The sequence below is a fragment of the Hyla sarda genome, chromosome 1 (assembly GCF_029499605.1).
Source record: "Hyla sarda isolate aHylSar1 chromosome 1, aHylSar1.hap1, whole genome shotgun sequence".
NCBI classification, from domain to species: domain Eukaryota; kingdom Metazoa; phylum Chordata; class Amphibia; order Anura; family Hylidae; genus Hyla; species Hyla sarda.
Genome location: NC_079189.1, coordinates 89963789 through 89984597, shown reverse-complemented (window position 1 = coordinate 89984597; position 20809 = coordinate 89963789). Strand labels below are relative to the sequence as shown.

Below are 20809 nucleotides of genomic sequence, written 5' to 3'. Positions count from 1 at the left end.
TAAGACGTCTGATCGCGGGGGTCCCGCCGCTGGGGACCCCCGCAATATAGCATGCGGCACCCACCTGTTACTGCTCCAGAAGCGCGGGAACGGAAGATCGTGACGTCACGACTCCGCCCCGTGTGACGTCACACCCCGCCCCCTCAATGCAAGCCTATGACCCCCACGATCAGCCATCTTATCCCCTATCCTTTGGATAGGGGATAAGATGTCTAGGGGTGGAGTACCCCTTTAAGAAGAAAATGGCCCATTTTATAAGTTTAAATGGAATCAGTAAGCTAGGGGGATAAAATTAAACTTTAAGTGTTTCTATTCAGTTTATGAAGTTATAAAAGTGCCTTTTTTGTCACCAGCTGAAAAGTCAAACTGGAAGTGCTGAGCTGCAGTAGTGCCCCCTCTCTCCCCCTTTCACCCTGCTTTGACTGATTGATATAGCGGGCTGGAAGCTAAGCAAGGTTGGGCGAGGGAGGGAGGAGTTATGCAGTTATGCACTTCAAATTTGACTTTTCATCTAGAAAAAATAAGAGACATGTTTATAACCTTAAAGCAGCGATAAAAAAAAAAAAACTAAAGGTATGCCTCATTTTAGCCCCTGGTATTTACCTGGAATGTTGCTGAAATTAACTTAAGGGAGTTATCCTGGAGTTTTTTTCTTGCAAAAACAGCATTAATGTTCCATTAGCTGTTTGCAGTATGCTGCTCAGCATTCTTAAAGGGGTACTCCGGTGGTCAACGTGTTTTTCCGTTTTTGACTTACCCTTTTTGTTTTGTTTTATTTCTATTCTTGTTGTTTAGCCCACTCTATTTCCGTTCTTTGTTGTCTTTTTATCCCCCACTTTGTTTTCCTATCTTTGCTTCCATTTCCTGTTTCTTGCTGTGCTGAAAAGTACAAATCCCAGCATGCCACATGCCTTGCTGGTTTGGGGCGGCTCCTTTTTTTTGTTTGTTTGTTTGTTCCACCCTTTACCCACCCTACTATTTTCCCGGGTCAGCCCCCTTATACACAGCACACTAATATAATCAGCCTTGGTTGGGATACACTGGCATACACACACAAAAGGGACTACAACTCCCAGCATTTGTCATTCAGGAGTCTTCAGTCTTTGGTATAACACCAGCATGCTGCCTCTGTAGTCTCCTAGGGGTTGTAGTTCACAACATCTCTATAGGGCATACACCAGTGTTTCCCAACCAGGGTGCCTCCAGATGTTGCAAAACTATTACTACCAGCATGCCCACACAGCCAAAAGCTGTCTGGGCATGCTGGGAGTTGTAGTTTTGATACATCTGAAGACACCCTGGTTGGGAAACAATACACTTTGTTTGTAATATACTGAACAGGCTAGGCCAGTGTTTCCCAATCAGTGTGCCTCCAGCTGTTGCAAAACTACAACTCCCAGCATGCCCAAAGTCTGTCCAGGCATACTGGGAGTTGTAGTTTTGATACAGCTGGAGGCAGACTGGTTTGTAAACACTAGCATACACACACATAACAGGGACTACAACTCCCAGCATGTGTCGTTCAGGAGCCCCCCCCCCCTCACACATAAAAATCATCCCCAGTCTGAGATTTATTCGCTTCAGTCTATACATCTGTGGTAGCCCTTGGGGGGTGTGTGGTAGTTGGGGTGTTGTTTCGGTAAATTATGGGTTAATGTTAACCCTATAGTTCGTGACGCCAGGCTGAGGGCTAGTATGCTGAGGTAATTCGCTAGCCTATTGCCGCCCTTCCCAGTAACGATAGGTCCATATACAAAATGACTGAAGGTCCACAAGGTACTTGAACTTGAACAAACTTTACTGAAAGGCTTGTGGTACATCCAATGCACAATAACAGTCTCAGGAATACAGTCTCTATATAGTACAATGACTGACAGTTGTTGCGGACCTTGACTTTTAGATACAGTCTCTGAATCTAGGGTAATATTTGCAGAACCGTCCGTATTTAGGGGATACATAAGGTCCGGTGATCATGCAGAGTGCTTAGGGATTGATACACCCTCAATTTAGACTCGATCAGCTGTTGCCGCAAGGCTCGGGCCTAACTCACTGCAGGAGACAGCTGTACAGGTCCTTCCTCGTCAGGAGCGCAGGAGCAAAGAGGAAGAGCAATGGCCGCCGCTCCCTTATATGGGCAGGGCCGTTTTGGATTGGTCCCAGTAACTGTCACTCACAGTTACAAGGAGTGATGGGTAGAATACGTCACAGGGACCTCCAAAGGTCCTAAAGCAAAAGCCATAGAGTTTTCCCGATCACGTGACCCGCAGGTCCTGCTACGCTGTTTACAGGTAATTAACTATTTATAGACATTTATACAATCATATTTACATGCATCCTAAATAAACCATTAGCTTAATAACTATCTAGATGAGAGCTGACCAGGGGTGAACTAGACAATGGGGACCCCGACATCCTAGGGACTCTGCCTAAGGGACCCACATACGCAGGTACCGGATAGGATACGGTACCGGGACACCACAAACCCCATTACTTAAGATAAGTCGACCTCGACGCCTGTCCCCTAAGACAGAGGGACTAGGACAGGATCATCTATCAATGTGCTATACATCCTAAGTAAACATTGAACACATTTACATTCTCTGATGCTCTTACTAGTATCTGGACTAGACAACAGAAATCTATCTAGACATTGGTGCTATCTAGACATAAATGCTATCTAGACATTAACGAAGCTATCTATCCTTTAGTTTCTAGCTTCTTAGACATTTTCATTAAGCTTACTAAACATTCTAAGCTTACTAGACAATTAGGCAGCTATCTGACATGTAGTTTCTAGCTCCTAAGACATTTTAGTAGCTCTCTACACATTCTTGGAGGCTAAACCGAACATTAGTATAACTCTCTATGCATGAGACTATCTAGACATTAGTTCAGCTCTATATACCTTTAGCGTCAAGCTGACTAGACAATTTTATTATCTCACACATTTTATTTCTTTGCCAACAATAAGTTATACATAAGGTTATACTGGCTAGCCGGAAGCTAGGTCACAGTAAGGGTGGCTGCTAGGGTCTATCGGCTAAACGCTACTTACTCCTAGAGCACTTTAAAAACAACCTAATTAGGTTATTCTTAGAATTACGTGTTTAATTCTGTATTAGCAAGAGCACCTACTGGCCAGGCAGAGCATCTCACACACTCAATGAAAGAGAAGAAGAAGTGTACCTAACAGTTGCAGGAATTGGGTATCAATATGCTACAATTCCTACGTGTTTACTTAAGTGGGATATTTATTTTGATGTATGTACTAGAGAAACTTGAGGTAGTACATTTAAGTTAGTAATCTAGGGTACTATGAGTGCAAGTACTATTTTAAGGGGCAATGTTCCCTATTGTTTTTATTGAGACAGGTGCTAGCGATGGGTGACCGCAATAAAACTACACTTGGAGGAGCCGAGGTGTACCCTGTTGAGTTACCTACTAAACACCTTTAGCATTTTATACATTTCTATGTACAAGAATTATTGATGTTTTTGCATTGAGTGTACACATGCAGTACATGGATATTTTCTGTGTACAGCTGTGACTTACTTTTTATGTACATAGACATTAGACTATTGTTCTATGTACAAACCTTTACTTACTATTTATGTACACAGACACGAGGATACCTTCCTGTGTACGGAACCATATACATATTTACTATACAGACTTACACAATTATCAACACTCCAACATGGTTCAGGCGCATTCACCTGATAAGTGCAACACTTAGCATAAGTGTTCTTATGAAGCTGCTGGTATATACAGAAAATAGACGTGTAAGGATCAGCAGTCCACCTACACTAGGAGTCCAAAGAAAATATACAAATTGGCGTGTAAGGATCAACAGTCCACCTACACTAGGAGTTCATAGGAAGGGAAAGGTAAACACGGCCTTAACCACAACTCAGCCTGGTACAATCCTTGATGAATCTCCTACAGACTAGGAGTCTCTTGACTTAATAGTCAGGCACAAGCTTAGTGGTTACGTTGCTGAACTTTGAACTGGAACAATCCTAGCACAGTCCTGCTAGGCACAATTCTTGAACTTGGTTGCTGTAAGACAAAAATGGTTAGACAGAAAACAATAGGACATTACTTTAGAGTCTCTTTAGAAGATGTTCTTCTTTACTCTTGTAGTGCCTCTCTTGGTTCCCCTATATCTGCAAACATCAGAGGCAGGTGCAGAATTGACATAACTTTGCCATACCACATTGGTGAGGATGGAGTTGCGGATGGCAGCTTGAGAAGGGGTTATAGGCTTACTAGCCGGGATCAAAGTGGGGCAATAGGGCTTGAGTACCATCTCCAAACTAGGATGGACTCCCGACTCTTTCGTTAGTACCTCAGGAACAGGCGAACTCTCATGGCTCCGAGAGGGCCTTGGTACATATGTTGGTACCCCAGGGTTAGACAAACTCTCATTGCTCCGAGAGGGTCTAGGTATTGACTTGGGTGGCCGCAACTTTGGCCTACTTTCTTCACACTGTGCAGAACTTGACTCTTTGCTGTACATAGAAGATGATGACTTTGACTATTTAGGCACCTCCTCCTCTGATACGCTGGTGGAGGCTTTAGGAGCAGACCTATTCGGCCTCAAGTTGAAGGGATCGGACTCACAATCTGTTGACGGGAAATATTTGAAGGGAAGCTGTTTTGGGGCTGTTGATCTGGTGACCGCTGCAACCCACTCTCCACGAAGGCTCTGGACGGTGGTGTACTCCACAATTTCACCCACCTCCAAGGTGTAGAACTTCTTATGGAGATATGGCCTTTGCACTGCTCGCCAGTTTACGAGGATGGTCTGCCCAGTGTGGCAGCCCAGTGTGGCAGTCAAGGAGTGTCCCATAACCTCTGACCTTGTCGAACTTGGCCACAGTTGCTCTTCTTCTTTCTAATGGCTCCTCCCCTTCTCGGGGATGATCCCATTTGTGTATGTACAATGCCTCCATTTCTTTGGTATTTCTTTGGCACTTTTTCTTCATAATGCAAATGCACGTGCTTGGGGGCATAGAGTTCTTTGTGTCGGGCCTTTAGCTTTTCCATCAATTCGGCCAGCTCGGCTTCTTGACGGGCCCTTTCTTTTTCTGCAGTTGGGATTGGTGGGAGTGGCTTCCCAGGTAATGGTTGATGTACTCTGTGCATGTACTCGATCAGCTCCGGCTCATCAGTTGGGATTGGTGGGAGTGGCTTCCCAGGTAATGGTTGAAGTACTCTGTGCATGTACTCGATCAGCTCCAGCTCATCTCCGAACACCCATTGCGGCAATTTTGGTGAGCACGGTCGTGCACTTTGCAAGCTTGATCAAGGTATGAGCTCAGGGCGGGAGGAGAAAGAATAGGCTGCCTCTGGCGGGGTACTCACAGCAGACTCCTCCGACGGGATCTAGGCCCACGAGCCCCAGGTTCTGTGGTGAGGGGACAATCTCACCGTGATGTACCTCCAGGTGTCCCTGCGCTCTCCGCTGGAGGTGTCTCTGGCCAATCGTCATCATCATCAGGCAGTGGGGGAAGATTGCAGGCCCCCTCTTCGTCTAATGACAACTGCTGCAGACGGTCAGCGAGTTCTTGGAAAAGTCGAGCTGCGACTGCCACAACTTTCTGCTTTTCTGGCGCCATTTTGCCAACTTCACCACGTGGAACGCTGCTCTCCACCATGTCTGTACTCTCCGGCTCTCTGTGCAGACTGAAGAGGTTGCTCTGCATGGTGTCTTTTATAGTGGGCGCTGGGCAGGAAGGACGCTATCGGTGCAGCCCCGACTTCCGGTCCCTCCAGAAACGATTCCTGTATCTCTGAGTTCCCTTTTGGCTGCGACACAGCAACTTGGTGGCCACGCCCAGGGGCGGGGTGTGGTGCAGCGCGGGCTTTCTTTGTGCACTTTTCCGGCAGCAGTTCGGCTCTGCCTGTACCGACCGGACCAAAGGATCGCAGCATGAACTCATTGCGCAGTTTACACATTTCAATTGTAGATGAATCTTCGCCTCCCCCCTTACTTTTTTCGTGGCCCCTTTGTATGGTGCACCACGAGCACCGCTCCCGTACACAGCAACACGGTTTACAGCACATGAATAAAGTTCGTTTTCTGGGGGGGGAGTACATTTTCACTAGTGGCAACTGTAGTAGGCACACACCCGTATCCTGTTCGTACAATGCCAAAAAAGCTTTGTGGTAGCCCTTGGGGGGTGTATGGTAGTTGGGGTGTTGTTTCAGTAAATGAGGGGTTAATGTTAACCCTATAGTTCGTGACGCCAGGCTGAGGGCTAGTATGCTGAGGTAATTCTCCAGCCTATCGCCGCCCTTCCCAGTAACGATAGGTGCATATACAAAATGACTGAAGGTCCACAAGGTACTTAAACTTGAACAAACTTTACTGAAAGGCTTGTGGTACATCCAATGCACAATAACAGTCTCAGGAATACAGTCTCTATATAGTGCAATGACTGACAGTTGTTGCGGACCTTGACTTTTAGATACAGTCTCTGAATCTAGGGTAATATTTGCAGATCCGTCCGGATTTAGGGGATAGATAAGGTCCGGTGATCATGCAGAGTGCTTAGGGATTGATACACTCTCAATTTAGACTCGATCAGCCGTTGCCGCAAGGCTCGGGCCTAACTCACTGCGGGAGACAGCTGTACAGGTCCTTCCTCGTCAGGAGCGCAGGAGCAAAGAGGAAGAGCAATGGCCGCCGCTCCCTTATATGGGCAGGGGCAGGGCCGTTTTGAATTGGTCCCAGTAACTGTCACTCACCGTTACAAGGAGTGATGGGTAGAATACATCACAGGGACCTCCAAAGGTCCTAAAGCAAAAACCATAGAGTTTTCCCGATCACGTGACCCGCAGGTCCTGCTACGCTGTATACAGGTAATTAACTATTTATAGACATTTATACAATCATATTTACATGCATCCTAAATAATCAATTAGCTCAATAACTATCTAGATGAGAGGTGACCAGGGTTGAACTAGACAATGGGGAACCCGACGTCCTAGGAACTCTGGCTAAGGGGACCCACATACGCAGGTACCGGATAGGGTACGGTACCGGGACACCACACATCCCCAGCCCGTGCACCTTGTTATCCCTTCATATAACACTTCCTCCCCTTCACATACATCTTCTCTGTCTTTTTTCAGTGTAGACCTGCGTCCTCACAAGACAAAGCAGGGGGGAGGAGACATGAGGAGCTGTGTAGGAGCTTCTTGCTCTCATGCACACCTGTGACCACCTGGAGGGGGAGATGAGGGGGCGGGGCTTCTTGCTCTCATGCACACCTGCGTCCTCCAGGAGGGAGAGATGAGGGGGCGTGGCCTATCTCTATCATGCAATTCTGATAGAACAGAGAAAAAAAAAGCCATGACATCTTGTCCACAGCCTAATCCTAACCTGTGGACAACAGTCAGAGATCCAACACAGAACTACAGAACTTCCTGGCCCACAAACAGGTAAGAAAAAAAGACACATGCTACACAAATATATAATACATGTCAATTGCAAAAAACATGAACATTAAAAGAAGATGCAATATAGCCAAAAATCTTAACCACCGGAGTACTCCTTTAAAGGGTTATTTTGACAATAGAAATTATTTTTAAAGGAGTGTCTGATCGCGGGGGGGGGCCCGCCGCTGGGACCACCCGCGATCTCCCTGCAGCAGTCAGCATTTTATGCATGGCTGCGTCTGCTTTTTCTGAAAGCTCTGTTGCGCCCGTTACGCCCCCTCCCATAGAAATGAATGGAGAGGGCGTGGCGTGACGTCACATCCCCGTCTCGGAAGCCCAGAGCTTTCAGAAAAAGCAGACGCAGCAACGCATAGAATGTGGGCTGCTGCAGGGAGATCGCGGGGGGTCCCAGTGACGGGCCCCCCGTGATCAGACATCTTATCCCCTATCCTTTGCATAGGGGAGAGGATGTTTTTGGCCGGAATACCCCTTTAACCTTTAAGTGGAACTATGGAACTGCAATACAGAGAGAGCCTAGAAGGGTGCTCATTTCCACTCCGGTGGAAATTATTTTTTTTTTTTAATTAACTGGTGCCAGAAAGTTAAACAGATTTGTAAATTACTTCTATTTGAAAATCTTTATGCTTCCAGTACTTATTAGCTGCTTTCTACTACAGAGAACGTTCTTTTCTTTTTTGATTTTTTTTTTTTCTGTCCACAGTGCTCTCTGCTGACACCTCTGTCCATATCAGGAACTGTCCAGAGTAGGAGAGGTGTCAGCAGAGAGCACTGTGGACAGAAAAAAAAAAGAAATCCAAAAAGAAAAGAACTTTCTCTTTAGTATATAGCAGCTAATAAATACTGGAAGGATAAATATTTTTAAATAGAAGTAATTTACAAATCTGTTTAACTTTCTGGCACCAGTTAATAAAAAAAATGCTTTCCACTGGAGTACCCCTTTAAGACAACTTTCCTAATATTATGGAGGTCCTTCTTACTATGACCTATTAAAGCCTGAACTTCACAGGACCTCTGATGCGCTGTGGGATCCAGCATAAAGACAATAGCAGCAGATCCTTTATGCTGTGAGATGTTGCCTCTATGAATTGGACTTGTGTACATCTCACAGATGCTCGGTCAGATTGAGATCCAAGGAGTTTTGAGATCAAATCAACATCTTGAACTTTTTGTCATGTTCCTCATACACTGTGAAAAGGTACATTATCCTTCTCAGAGAGACAGATAGGGAATACTGTGGTCATAAGATGTAATGAAGAGGTGTACTTGCCATTGTAGATGTTTTTGCCAGTATATCCAAGGAAAACAGAAGGACGGGTATCCGGCTCCCAGGCAGTAAAATTCCAAACTTTAATGCAAAATCGTTAGAAAATCATACAGGTGGAAAAATAGTGAGAACAAACAAAGGACAAAAGCACAAACAAAACGCCAACGCGTTTCGACCTGTCAACAAGTCTTAATCATGGCTGTCTTAATCATAGTCTTAATCACACTGTCTTAATCATAGTGTTTTTTCTCACAATTTTTCCACCTATATGATTTTATAACGATTTTGCATTGAAGTTTGGAATTTTACTGCCTGGGAGCTGGATACCCGTCCTTCTGTTTTCCTTTGATCTTCTGCACCTGGAGTCCCTAGTGTTTCCATCCGAGCTTCCACAACAATTCCCGCTGCTGCTGCCGAATCCCTATTGATTGGAGGGGTGAGCTGGTTCTTTTTGTGCTCTTTCACATTTACTGCTTTTGCCAGTATACAGGGGTCAGCATGGACACTGTGACTGATCTGTGGCCATGCAGCCTTATACATTGCTGGATGCAGTGCACTTTATGTTCTGATACATTTCCCTGCATAGTCAGCACTTACTGTTTCAGTAGTTTGTGCTATAGTAACTCTTTTCTTGTTTTAAGGGCAGATGGGCTAGCCTTTGCCTCCTTCGTGTATCATTAAGCCTTGCAGCCAATGAGCCTGTCAATGACTGTCCTTACTTCTGGTTGGTACTAACCACTGCATACGTATTTCTTATGACAAGTTTTTCTGCTTCTACAATAACACCTTTGAGAACTGACTGTTTATGCTACTCCAGCTTATCTCTATGGGAGTTATTTAAACTACATTCGACAGTCCAATTGGCTGTTTTAATCTTTTCTAAGTGGGCATTTTTTTGCATGAATCAAACATCATCAGAAGCAAAAACAGCATCTGGCAGGTGAGAATTACTTATTTTTTATTCCAAAATGTGTCCCCACTACATTATAAAATATTTACTTTGTCAAGAAACCCCTTAAGATTTCTATAAAATATTCTGGTAGCAAAACATATAAAACATATTCATTTAAATGTATTAAAAAGACTTTTGTAAGACACTTGTAAAAAAATAAATGTTTCTGTTATACAGTATTACATTTCTTTGTATATACTTTAAATTCCCTAATCTCATTACAGCTTGGTCATTTAATTAGGATAACTATACAGGATTTGCTTGATAAGGGAGTAAAGGTGAGGACACAAAACACTACAATGATATCCACGATTTCCCATAGCACACAAACTAAATAAAACTCTTTAAAAAACCTGCAGCAACAGCAATAAAAAAAAAAAAAAACAACAACCTCTAGACAACCCCTGTTTAGGAAACTAGTCACGCTGCATTTTAAAGTTCCTAATATGTCTACAATAATTGGAGTCCTGCGAAATTGCAGAAAGGAAAAAGACCTATTTCACACACCAATTAAAACGACTTACTTTATTTTTGACACTTAAAATTACTACCTTTTTATTTCACTACCAAGCTCTGATTTAAAAGAGATAGGAACTATTTATATATTAACCCCAGGCCCTTGCGACCTGGTACTGAAGGACCATTACCGTAGTTTGAAGCGCGCTCACGAGCTGAACGTGCTTGATACCTGGTCGGTCCCAGTTGCAATCAGCAAACAGGATCCACGGTTAATGGCGGACATTGCTTATGGAATGCCGCAAGCGGAAACTCTGTTGTGTGAACATATCCTAATTCTGGAAGTGTTACATAGATAGCAGTGTCAAGACATGTCCAAATTCCAAAGGAACTGCAGCACATGCATGTAGAATAAACCAAGTGTGAACTTTATTCCATCTTTAGCATTGTACAGGGGGCTACGTTTCAGCAGCCACTCAATGCCATTTTCAAGACATGAAGATGTTCTAAATTAAAAGGACAGCAAACTCATTGTAATCTCATTTTAAGGGCTGCATATAGTAAATTCAATTTGTATTCCTGTATACCTAATGATGGAAGTTTTTCGCTTTTGCTTCTAGCTAAAGATTTTGCAACCAATACAAAAAGGTCATCCTAAAACATAGTAGTAGAAGATTATATTTCTACGCTCTAAGGTTACTATTGAAAATGAGACCTTTAAAGTATTTACTTCCTGTTAGAATTAGTACTAAGGACTAGTAGCAATCTTCCTTTCTTACCCAATATACATTCCCATCTTTCATCTAACATATTAAACAAATAAATATTCAGGTAGTCAAAAGAATGGCCTTATGAATTCCTCCAATAAGAAACCTTATTTTTTTGTTCTCTTAAAGATTTTCCTAAATAAAATTGCAAGGACACAAATGTGTTATTGTCCTCTACTTAAGAATGATAACAGCATCTATTGGTGAAAATGTCCCATATATAGCCTGAAAAGAATGGTTATACATATTTGACCAGTACATAGTAGATATTGTTACTATGTTTGGTCATAAAGACCAGAAATACTTGGATCATGATGAGGTTAAAGAACAAAAAACAATTGCAACAACTTAATTCCCATGATCTATACAATGACTTTCATGAAAGGACACTAGGTTACCTGGGGAATAAAGTGTACTTGTGGCCAAAGGTAAATGTCTTTTTATACTCTATTATGACTTCAGTGCACAAGTTATATAACTGTTCTTGAGAAAAAAGCCTAAAGCAAAGTTAAAAGAGAATGGATTTTCAGAAACTTTTAATAACAGAGCCTTGAAACACATCCTGAATAAAAGAAAGGTTAGAAAACAATCATTATTTTTAAAACCATCTTATGCTGCAAAATCATCTAAGTGTAACAGGGAAGCAAGAGATTGACTATATTTCAGGTTGTTAATCTGTTTGGTGTAAAATACTTGTATTAAGGGGATTTGTGACAGGCTTTTAATGATACTTTTTACACTAGGACCCTTGCATTGCAAACATTCAGCACTACCGGTCTGTACAGAATCTGTGAAAAAAAAACCCTTAAAAAAATAAAATAAAAAATAAAAAACTTTAACATCCAGTTGGCAATACCAAAGACTGCAAAACTGACTTGGAGGAATAAAACTGTCACCTCACTCCCTATGTCAGTGGCTTTGCTTTGTAAAATAGAAAAAAGGTTGTTGTTGACCATACCATTGTTTAGTTCAGTTCTGCAGTTGCTGAAGCAGCTCATTAGTGTTTGTTACGTAACAGCATTTCAGATAATGTGGGGAATTTTTTTAAAAGTGTGGAATACCTTGTGTTGATTGTTATGTTGATTTTGGCATGTAGTAAATTTAGCAGAGATTAAACAGCATCCTGTAAGTTCTCTGCACAGGCACCTTTTCTAAGTGTGTGTTGGAGTTGCGCCTTTTGAGGGCTGTTTTAAAAAGACGCACATAGCGAGTTCATGACCACTGCAAAACCAATCCAAAAAACTGCCTACTGATGAACACCTTACAAATTTCTCTAAATTTCTCAAAAGGCTCACACTTTTGAGGCAATAATTGCTGCTTCCAACAACTGCATGAAAAATAAACAAAAAAGACCCCATCGAACACAACGATCAATTCCCCCTATACACTTTATGAATCCTACAATAATCACCTGGGAAAAACTGGGAAACTGTGCTATAAAAGAGTAATGTTCTTAGAAAAAGCCTTAGTTTTTAGAAGGTTTCCCTGATAATAAGGTGGTCATAAAGTGTCCTTCTACTAAGAGTTGTCATTATGTGTTCAGTTTTCTTTCAATGCCAACAAAGATGATATTAAGCATTATCCAGTGATCATTCAAATCACTGAGATGTCTGTGTAATACAGAATAGGACAGTCCTTAAAGGGGTACTCCGGTGAAAACCTTTTTTCTTTTAAATCAACTGGTCACAGAAAGTTAAACATATTTGTAAATGACTTCTATTAAAAAATCTTAATCCTTCCTGTACTTATTAGCTGCTGAATACTACAGAGGAAATTCTTTTCTTTTTGGAATGCTCTCTGATGACATCACGAGCACAGTTCTCTCTGCTGACGTTATTATAATAATAATAACGCTTTATTTATTGTTGTCCTTAGTGGGATTTGAACCCAAGTCCCCAGCACGGCAAGGCAGCAGTGCTAACCACTGAGCCACCATGCTGCCCTTAGCATACATCTGCTATGCATGGTTACTAAAATGGACAGAGATGTCAGCAGAGAGCACTGTGCTCGTGATCTCATCAGTGTTCCAAAAAGAAAGGAATTTCCCCTGTAGCATTCAGCAGCTAATAAGTACTGGAAGTATTAAGATTTTTTCATAGAAGTCATTTACAAATATGTTTAACTTTCTGCCACCAGTTGATTTAAAAGAAAAAAGGTTTTCACCGGAGTACCCCTTTAATTTACTTAGTAATAAAATGTAGCTTTTACTAACTCATGTTAAAATCATGGGTGAACAAAAAGAAAACACCCCGGTGGGTTAAAAGCAGCATGCCGGCACGTTTAGAGCTACAGAGGAGCTCTTAATTATGACCAAACGCCACACAATTTTGGGTAAACCAAGTGGTTTGCCCAAAAACTTGTTAATTTTAACTGACCTGTGCAAGACGGAGACCCTAATCCATCCCCCTTTGTGTCTGTCCTCTGTATGCCAAAATGATGAAGACCCTGAGTATGGTAACTCCCACATTATTAGCCCAGAACATTTTAAGAAGATATTTGAAAATACGTTTTTTAAACTGGGCTACCAATCTAACATCAAATGATTTCTTTTCTAGCTATAAGACCCTGATGTGTTCAAATGTTGCATGTATGTTCTTGAAAATGTAATAAACATTCAAAGATTCTGCACTGGATGTTGTTAGCTCTCCTTCTTGAAGTCCACTTACAGCCAACTGATGGAGAAATAGGTCTACTGAATTTTATACCATCATCTATTTAGATGCCAATTTATTTTGTATTTTGTCCTAGAGATATGTCAAAACTTTTAATGTTTTCTTTTTTTATTACAATGCCCATTAAAATTTTCTTTTCAACATTTATTTAAAGCCTTACCGAAAGACTACTTCCTACAAATTTTACATGACAGTTTGTTTGATTCTAAAACTAAATTCATGCCAACCATTTGAGATTCAAAAAATAAATAAATAAATGAATGAATGAAATGAAAACAAAAAAATTATATATTGTATACATTAAAATGTGTATCCTTTGCACCTTCCATCTGCCCCCAATTAAATAATTTACCTATCACAATAGTTTTAATTCATTTCAGGTAAATCCATACAGAACAAGCACAAAGCAATCAATTAAAAACAATTACTCAATTAGTCTCTTTTTCCCCTAGATATGGGAAATTTGAGCTGAGTCAAGTGGTTTGAATCAAGAATATTACATTTAAAAGAAAGTAGATTTTTGGAAATGAACAGCCTTAAATATTCTACATTATTTCTAACCCAAGGCATACTGAGTCCAAGTGCTGAACTTGCAATGTCCTAATCAAGTGGAATTAACTTGGCTTAGTTAATACTGAGGCCTGAAAATAAATCAACATTTTCAACTTGTTGAATAACACAGAGAACATTTTTTTTATATTCTTAACATAAATCACCACATGGGGGGAGGAAGATCTATGTATTAGACAGTGTAAATGTAGACTAGATTTGTATCAGTGTTTTTTTTTTTTTAGATGACTATGCTAGGGGCTGTAAAGTTAGTGTAGTTCATACTATAGTGTCTGTATCTAGTTTTGATGGCTAGTCTCCCAATTCTTATGTGATCTTTGCTCCAATGTTCATTTTTAGCAGCATACAAAGTGAGTGTAATCTTGGGCTTTTCCCAGGTTGCTGTGCGGCCCGGGATATAACATCACTAGTCAGGTGTTAAAAGGAAGCCTGTATGCCTTAATGGGTGGAGTGACTGCTGGGTGGGAGGGAGATCATTCTTCATATGTCTGTAGGAAACCGTAGTTTTAAGCACAGCATCCATGGAAGGGAGCTCTGTTGTGCTGCAATGAGTGGGGTGGTTAATGTGTGAGAGGGAGAAAAGTGACCTCTCACTTACAAACAAGGGATCCTGGCACTTGTAGTACAGCCATTTAGCCCCAAAAGAAGCACGGATCCTTCTGTAAGAACTTAAGTCACCTTATGTTGGATAAGCCCTTTAAGAAGGGGACACCTGAAGGTACACAAAGTTTAAAAAGCAAATTAAAGTACTTACAACTTTCAATCTCAAGTGTACAATTCTGTTCATCTAGAGGGTATCGGCGTAGATCCATCATGCAAGCAGCCGTTGTAGTAATCCTAAAACAACAATAAAAAATAATTGGTCAAATGCAATATTTATTTACTCATTATTTTGTGTTGTAACTTTATCTACAGCATATATATAGCAGAATACATGTTTTATTTACCTTCTGTATTATATTGACCTTTGTCAAAATAACAGAAATAGGAGTTACTGGGCTGGGATTCTTACCTATTCCCGGGATAAAAGCCCTTTAGGACTAGTGTTGTAGATGACCTCTTTATCATTAGCTACTGGTCCCAATAACTTGGAATTTTAGGCAGTCCTTCTTTGAATGTACCACTGAGCTCTGTGACACTATTTTAGACATATTGCTGACCTTTTATAGCCTGTGCTAAGAATATCAATAATAGTGTAGGAAGGATTGTTCAGAAATCAGAGCTTTTTTTAGGGATCACAGATTAAATGGAACATTGAAAATGTTTCAAAGTAGTGGTCCTGAGAAAACAACATATACCCCATCCACAAGATAGAGGATAAGTGGCTAATCATAGAAGGATCAGACCAGTCCAGAAATATAGTGCTAATATAGAAATGAAGGGAGCATGTACCGTCTGTAACACACGCTTCTCTCAGAGAGTTGGGCCTCATTCAGGAGATTGCTGGGGGTCCTCTGCGACCAGACACTTATCCTCTATTTTGTGGATAGGAGATGAGTTGTTTTTTACCATACCACCATACACAAATGTGTCCCAGTGGTCCCAGAGTTGGACTGTTATATCAGAGTACCAAAAGATCCCCATGTGACCCAAGCTCTGACATAATAAGGAACCCATAATACAATAGGTCATAGCCCCATTAGGATCTATACACATTACTCTATTAAGCACAATACAAACATTTCTACTGCTCTTCCCAATGTTGGTATGTTCAAAATGTAAATCATACTTTAGTATAGGATTGCATTTTTAGACATTTTGTGATATTTAGCTTTATATGATAGATATTCCTTGGAAATTCCCATTCCCTGTGTCTTCACTGTCAGGTTGTTTAGTGGCAGTCTTTACTGTTTGACCCATGCACAGCTCAAAAGCTACTAGAAAACCTAGTATAGGAATATTAGTAAATTAACAAGGCAATGGTAGGAACTATAAGAATATGATACCCTTAAGACTTGTGAGTATTAACTTACACAACTTTTGTTTGGCATTTTTTTCTTTTTGGCCAGAAACAACTGCCCCCTCATTATTAACTCTCAATATGCAGGTTTAATGGCATTTTCTCCAAATATAGGGAGGAATCCATCAAGGGTGTTGTAGGTGTACACTTTTCTACATCTTTATTTTGTGCAGTGGTATGGTGTACCAGTGCCAAATTTATTGAATTGTAGCATGGCATATGAAAAAAATTGATGCTGTACATTTTTTTTTAATTATACTTCAGTACACCCCTTTGTATGGTTTCTCCTCTGTGACTGTTCCTACCCCTTTTTAACCCATTAGATGCCAAAATGCGGTCCACAGCCAGTTTTGTAAACCAGGTAAGGGCTAGCATAGATTTGCAACAAATTGAGGGCGTTGAACATGATAAATGCATGACCACTGGAAAAAAAAAAAAAAACTATGGCATAGTAAATGCACACAAAGAATCTAAAGCAAAAGTCTCAAGTAAAAGTCTCTAAACAGCAACTGTGATAAATAAACACCAAATAAAAAGGGTAAAACTAATTACACATTTCGCCTATATTGTGTATAAGTATAGGGTTTCTTTCTCTCTCTTTTTTTCTTTATTTTATTTTTTTTTTTTTTTACATCAATGAATTTTATTCGCAATATGTAATGATAGACAGAAATTAAATAGAAGATCAAGAGATCAATAACACAATATAGATTAGGGTGCATGACATTACCTGGTTTATTTCAGATAGTAAGGTAGTGTTGGCAAGATCCAATGTTTTAGTATGCTTTTTGGCAGGGTCGGATCTGCCTATAGGCTAAATAGGCAGCCACCTAGAGTGCCCTCTTTATAGGGGCAGCAGCTCTGCCCACTGCAAGAAAGTTAGTAACCATCCAGCATCTGAAGCACCCACCGCTTATCCGAAGCACCCGACCAGCCAGAAATACTATCTCGTGAGGGGGGAGTTTGTTACAATGTGTCACCCCAGTAGTAGGTGATTACATGAGGAGTGGGTTTGTTACAGCAGTTTGTCACACCAGTAGTAAGGTGGTAACATGAGAAGAAGGTTTGTTACAGTGTGTCACCCCAGTAGTAAGGTGGGGCATGTCAAAAGGCAGAGCCAATGGACAGGGTCAAGGGGCAGAAAAATTAACTTTCGCCTAGGGTGGCAAAAATCCTTGCACCAGCCCTGCTTTGGTGCTACTAGTAGATACAAATGTATATCCATGGTAGCCCTACTCTTGTTTATAGGATTCCTTGACCCATCTGGAAGTTTATGAAACAAATAGGTAACAGGAACTATGCTATATCAGTCCCCCAAATGTGTTTGATTGAATCCTTAACTTAAAGGAGTACTCCGCCCCTAGACATCTTATCCCCTATCCAAAGGGTAGGGGATACGATGTCTGATCGCGGGGGTCCCGCCTCTGGGGACCCCCGCAATCTGTCCTGCAGCACCCATTTGTCATTAGCTGCACAGAGCTAAGATCGCTCTGTGTCTGATGACTCCTGATACAGGGGCCGGAGTATCGTGATGTCACACTCCGCCCCCTCAATGCAAGCCTATGGGAGGGGGCGTGGTGGCCATCACGCCCCCTCCCATAGGCTGGCATTGAGGCTCCGGGGCATGACATCACAGGGGGCGGAGCTGTGACATCACAATACTCCGGCCCCTGTATCATGAGTCATCAGACACAAAGCAATCTTTGCTCCATGCAGCTAATGACAAGTGGGTGCTGCAGGACAGTTTGTGGGGGTCCCCAGCGACAGGACCCCCACAATCAGACACCTTATCCCCTATACTTTGGATAAGGGATAAGATGTCTAGCGGTAGAGTACCCCTTTAAGACCGAAGTGGTGTCAATAAAGGGCATTTCCATAGGCCATGCCAGAGATCCGCCCTAGTCTGGGGACATTTTGGACAGGCAGTCAGGTGTTTATGTCGATTGCATTTTAGTAGCAAACATATACATTTTATTATGAAATCAAAAGATTGCATAAAAAGGAAACAGTTCGGGACGCAACCCGAATAAAATACAAAGTAATAAAACAGGGTAACAAACAGTGGGCGTGCAATGTCATCTTATATATATAGCAGCGTATATTCAAGAGAACAACATTTTCAGCGAGTAGAGAACTAATACAGAGTCAAGGTATATCTAACATCAGGACAATAGGACGAAGACATCCAGGGGGACGACAAACAATCGAAATGAGCAACCACATCGTCTCTCATAGCATTGAGCTTCTCAGAAAGCATGATAAAGTTCGACTACACTGTGGAGAGACAGGGAAGGAGATTTCCAATTCTCTGCCATGGGAATTCTAGCTGCCATAAGAATAAATTGAGCTAAGTGGAACAATTTATGGGGCATTCAGTGAGGCTTACGACTAAGAAGGCAGAAGGTTTGATGTAGCGGGCAAGTAAATCCAGTGACCTCCCTGGGAAGAGAGATCACAGATGACCAAAATCTCCTAATCAATGGACATGACCACCAGACATGGTGCATAGTACCCAGGTGGGAGCAGCCTCGGAAGCACAGTGGCGAGGAAGTTGGAAAGATCCCATTCAGTCTCGTCGGGACATAATAGCCTCTATGTAGAATTTTGAGAGAGGTCTCTGTAAGAGAGACCTGCCAACTACCCCTACTGAGGGAGCAAGAGTGCCATATAGGTAGCGGCAGGGATGTGCAAAAGTCAGCCTCCCATTGTAACATAAATGGCAATGTTACGCCGAGCGCTCTGGGTCCCTTCTCCTCCCCGGAGCGCTCACGGCGTGTCTCTCTCTGCAGCGCGCCGGTCAGACCTGCTGACCGGGAGCGCTGCACTGACATTGCCGGCGGGGATGCGATTTGCATAGCGGGACGTGCCCGCTCGCGAATCGCATCCCAAGTCACTTACCCGTCCCGGTCCCCGGCTGTCATGTGCTGGCGAACGCGGCTCCGTTCTCTAGGGCGCGCGCGCGCCAGCTCTCTAAGACTTAAAGGGCCAGTGCACCAATGATTGGTGCCTGGCCCAATTAGCCTAATTAGCTTCCACCTGCTCCCTGGCTATAATACCTCACTTCCCCTGCACTTCCTTGCCGGATTTTGTTGCCTTGTGCCAGTGAAAGCGTTTAGTGTTGTCCAAGCCTGTGTTTCCAGATCTCCTGCTATCCATATTGATTACGAACCTTGCCGCCTGCCCCGACCTTCTGCTACGTTTGACCTTGTCTCTGCCTAGTCCTTCTGTCCCACGCCTTCTCAGCAGTCAGCGAGGTTGAGCCGTTGCCAGTGGATACGACCTGGTTGCTACCGCCGCAGCAAGACCATCCCGCTTTGCGGCGGGCTCTGGTGAATACCAGTAGCATCTTAGAACCAGTCCACCGGCACGGTCCACGCCAATCCCTCGCTGACACAGAGGATCCACAACCAGCTAGCCGAATCATGACAGTAGATCCGGCCATGGATCCCGCTGAGGTGCCGCTGCCAAGTCTCGCTAACCTATCCACGGTGGTCGCTCAGCAATCGCAGCAAATCGCCCAACAAGGATAGCAGCTGTCGCAGTTGACCGCCACGTTACAGCAACTTCTGCCACTGCTACAGCAGCAACCATCTCCTCCGCCAGCTCCTGTACCTCCTCCGCAGCGAGTGGCCGCTCCTAGCCTCCGCTTGTCCCTGCCGGACAAATTTGATGGGGACTCTAGACTCTGCCGTGGATTCTTATCTCAATGTTCCCTACATATGGAAATGTTGTCGGACCTATTTCCTACAGAACGGTCTAAGGTGGCGTTCGTAGTGAGCCTTCTTTCTGGAAAGGCCTTGTCTTGGGCCACACCGCTCTGGGACCGCAATGATCCTGCCACAGCCACAGTCCAGTCCTTCTTCGCTGAAGTCCGTAGTGTCTTCGAGGAACCAGCCCGAGCTTCTTCTGCCGAGACTGCCCTGCTGAACCTGGTCCAGGGTAATTCTTCAGTAGGCGAGTACGCCATCCGATTTCGTACTCTCGCTTCCGAATTATCTTGGAATAACGAGGCTCTCTGTGCGACCTTTAAAAAAGGCCTATCCAGTAACATCAAGGATGTGCTGGCCGCACGAGAGATTCCTACCAACCTGCAAGAACTTATTCATTTGGCCACCCGCATTGACATGCGTTTTTCTGAGAGACACCAGGAGCTCCGCCAGGAAAAAGACCTTGATCTCTGAGCACCTCTCTCACAGTATCCTTTGCAATCTACACCTGTGCCTCCCACCGAGGAGGCTATGCAAGTGGATCGGTCTCGCCTGACCCAGGAAGAGAGGACTCGCCGTAGGGAAGAAAATCTTTGTCTGTACTGTGCCAGTACCGAACACTTCTTGGTGGATTGCCCTGTTCGCCCTCCACGTCTGGGCAACGCACGCACGCACCCAGCTCACGTGGGTGTGGCGTCTCTTGGTACGAAATCTGCTTCTCCGCGTCTCACGGTGCCCGTACGGATTTCTCCTTCTGCCAACTCCTCCCTCTCAGCCGTGGCCTGCTTGGACTCTGGTGCCTCTGGAAATTTTATTCTGGATTCTTTGGTGAATAAGTTCTGCATCCCGGTGACCCGTCTCGTTAAGCCGCTCTACATTTCCGCGGTCAACAGAGTTAAATTGGATTGCACCATGCGTTACCGCACAAAACCCCTCTTAATGTGCATTGGACCCCATCACGAAAAGATTTTTCGTCCTTCCCAACTGCACCTCT

The 20809-nt window shown here is 43.0% G+C and overlaps 1 protein-coding gene across 1 annotated transcript in view; it reads right to left on the bottom strand.

Annotated features, from left to right (window-relative positions):
• The window catches only part of GABRB1 (gamma-aminobutyric acid type A receptor subunit beta1), a 664745-nt gene that overhangs the window by 85085 nt on the left and 558851 nt on the right, over nucleotides 1-20809 (bottom strand). Inside the window, exon 5 of the mRNA XM_056557403.1 lies at nucleotides 14903-14985. Within this exon, the coding sequence (XP_056413378.1) occupies nucleotides 14903-14985 (83 nt within the window). The remainder of the gene's footprint in view (nucleotides 1-14902; nucleotides 14986-20809) is intronic.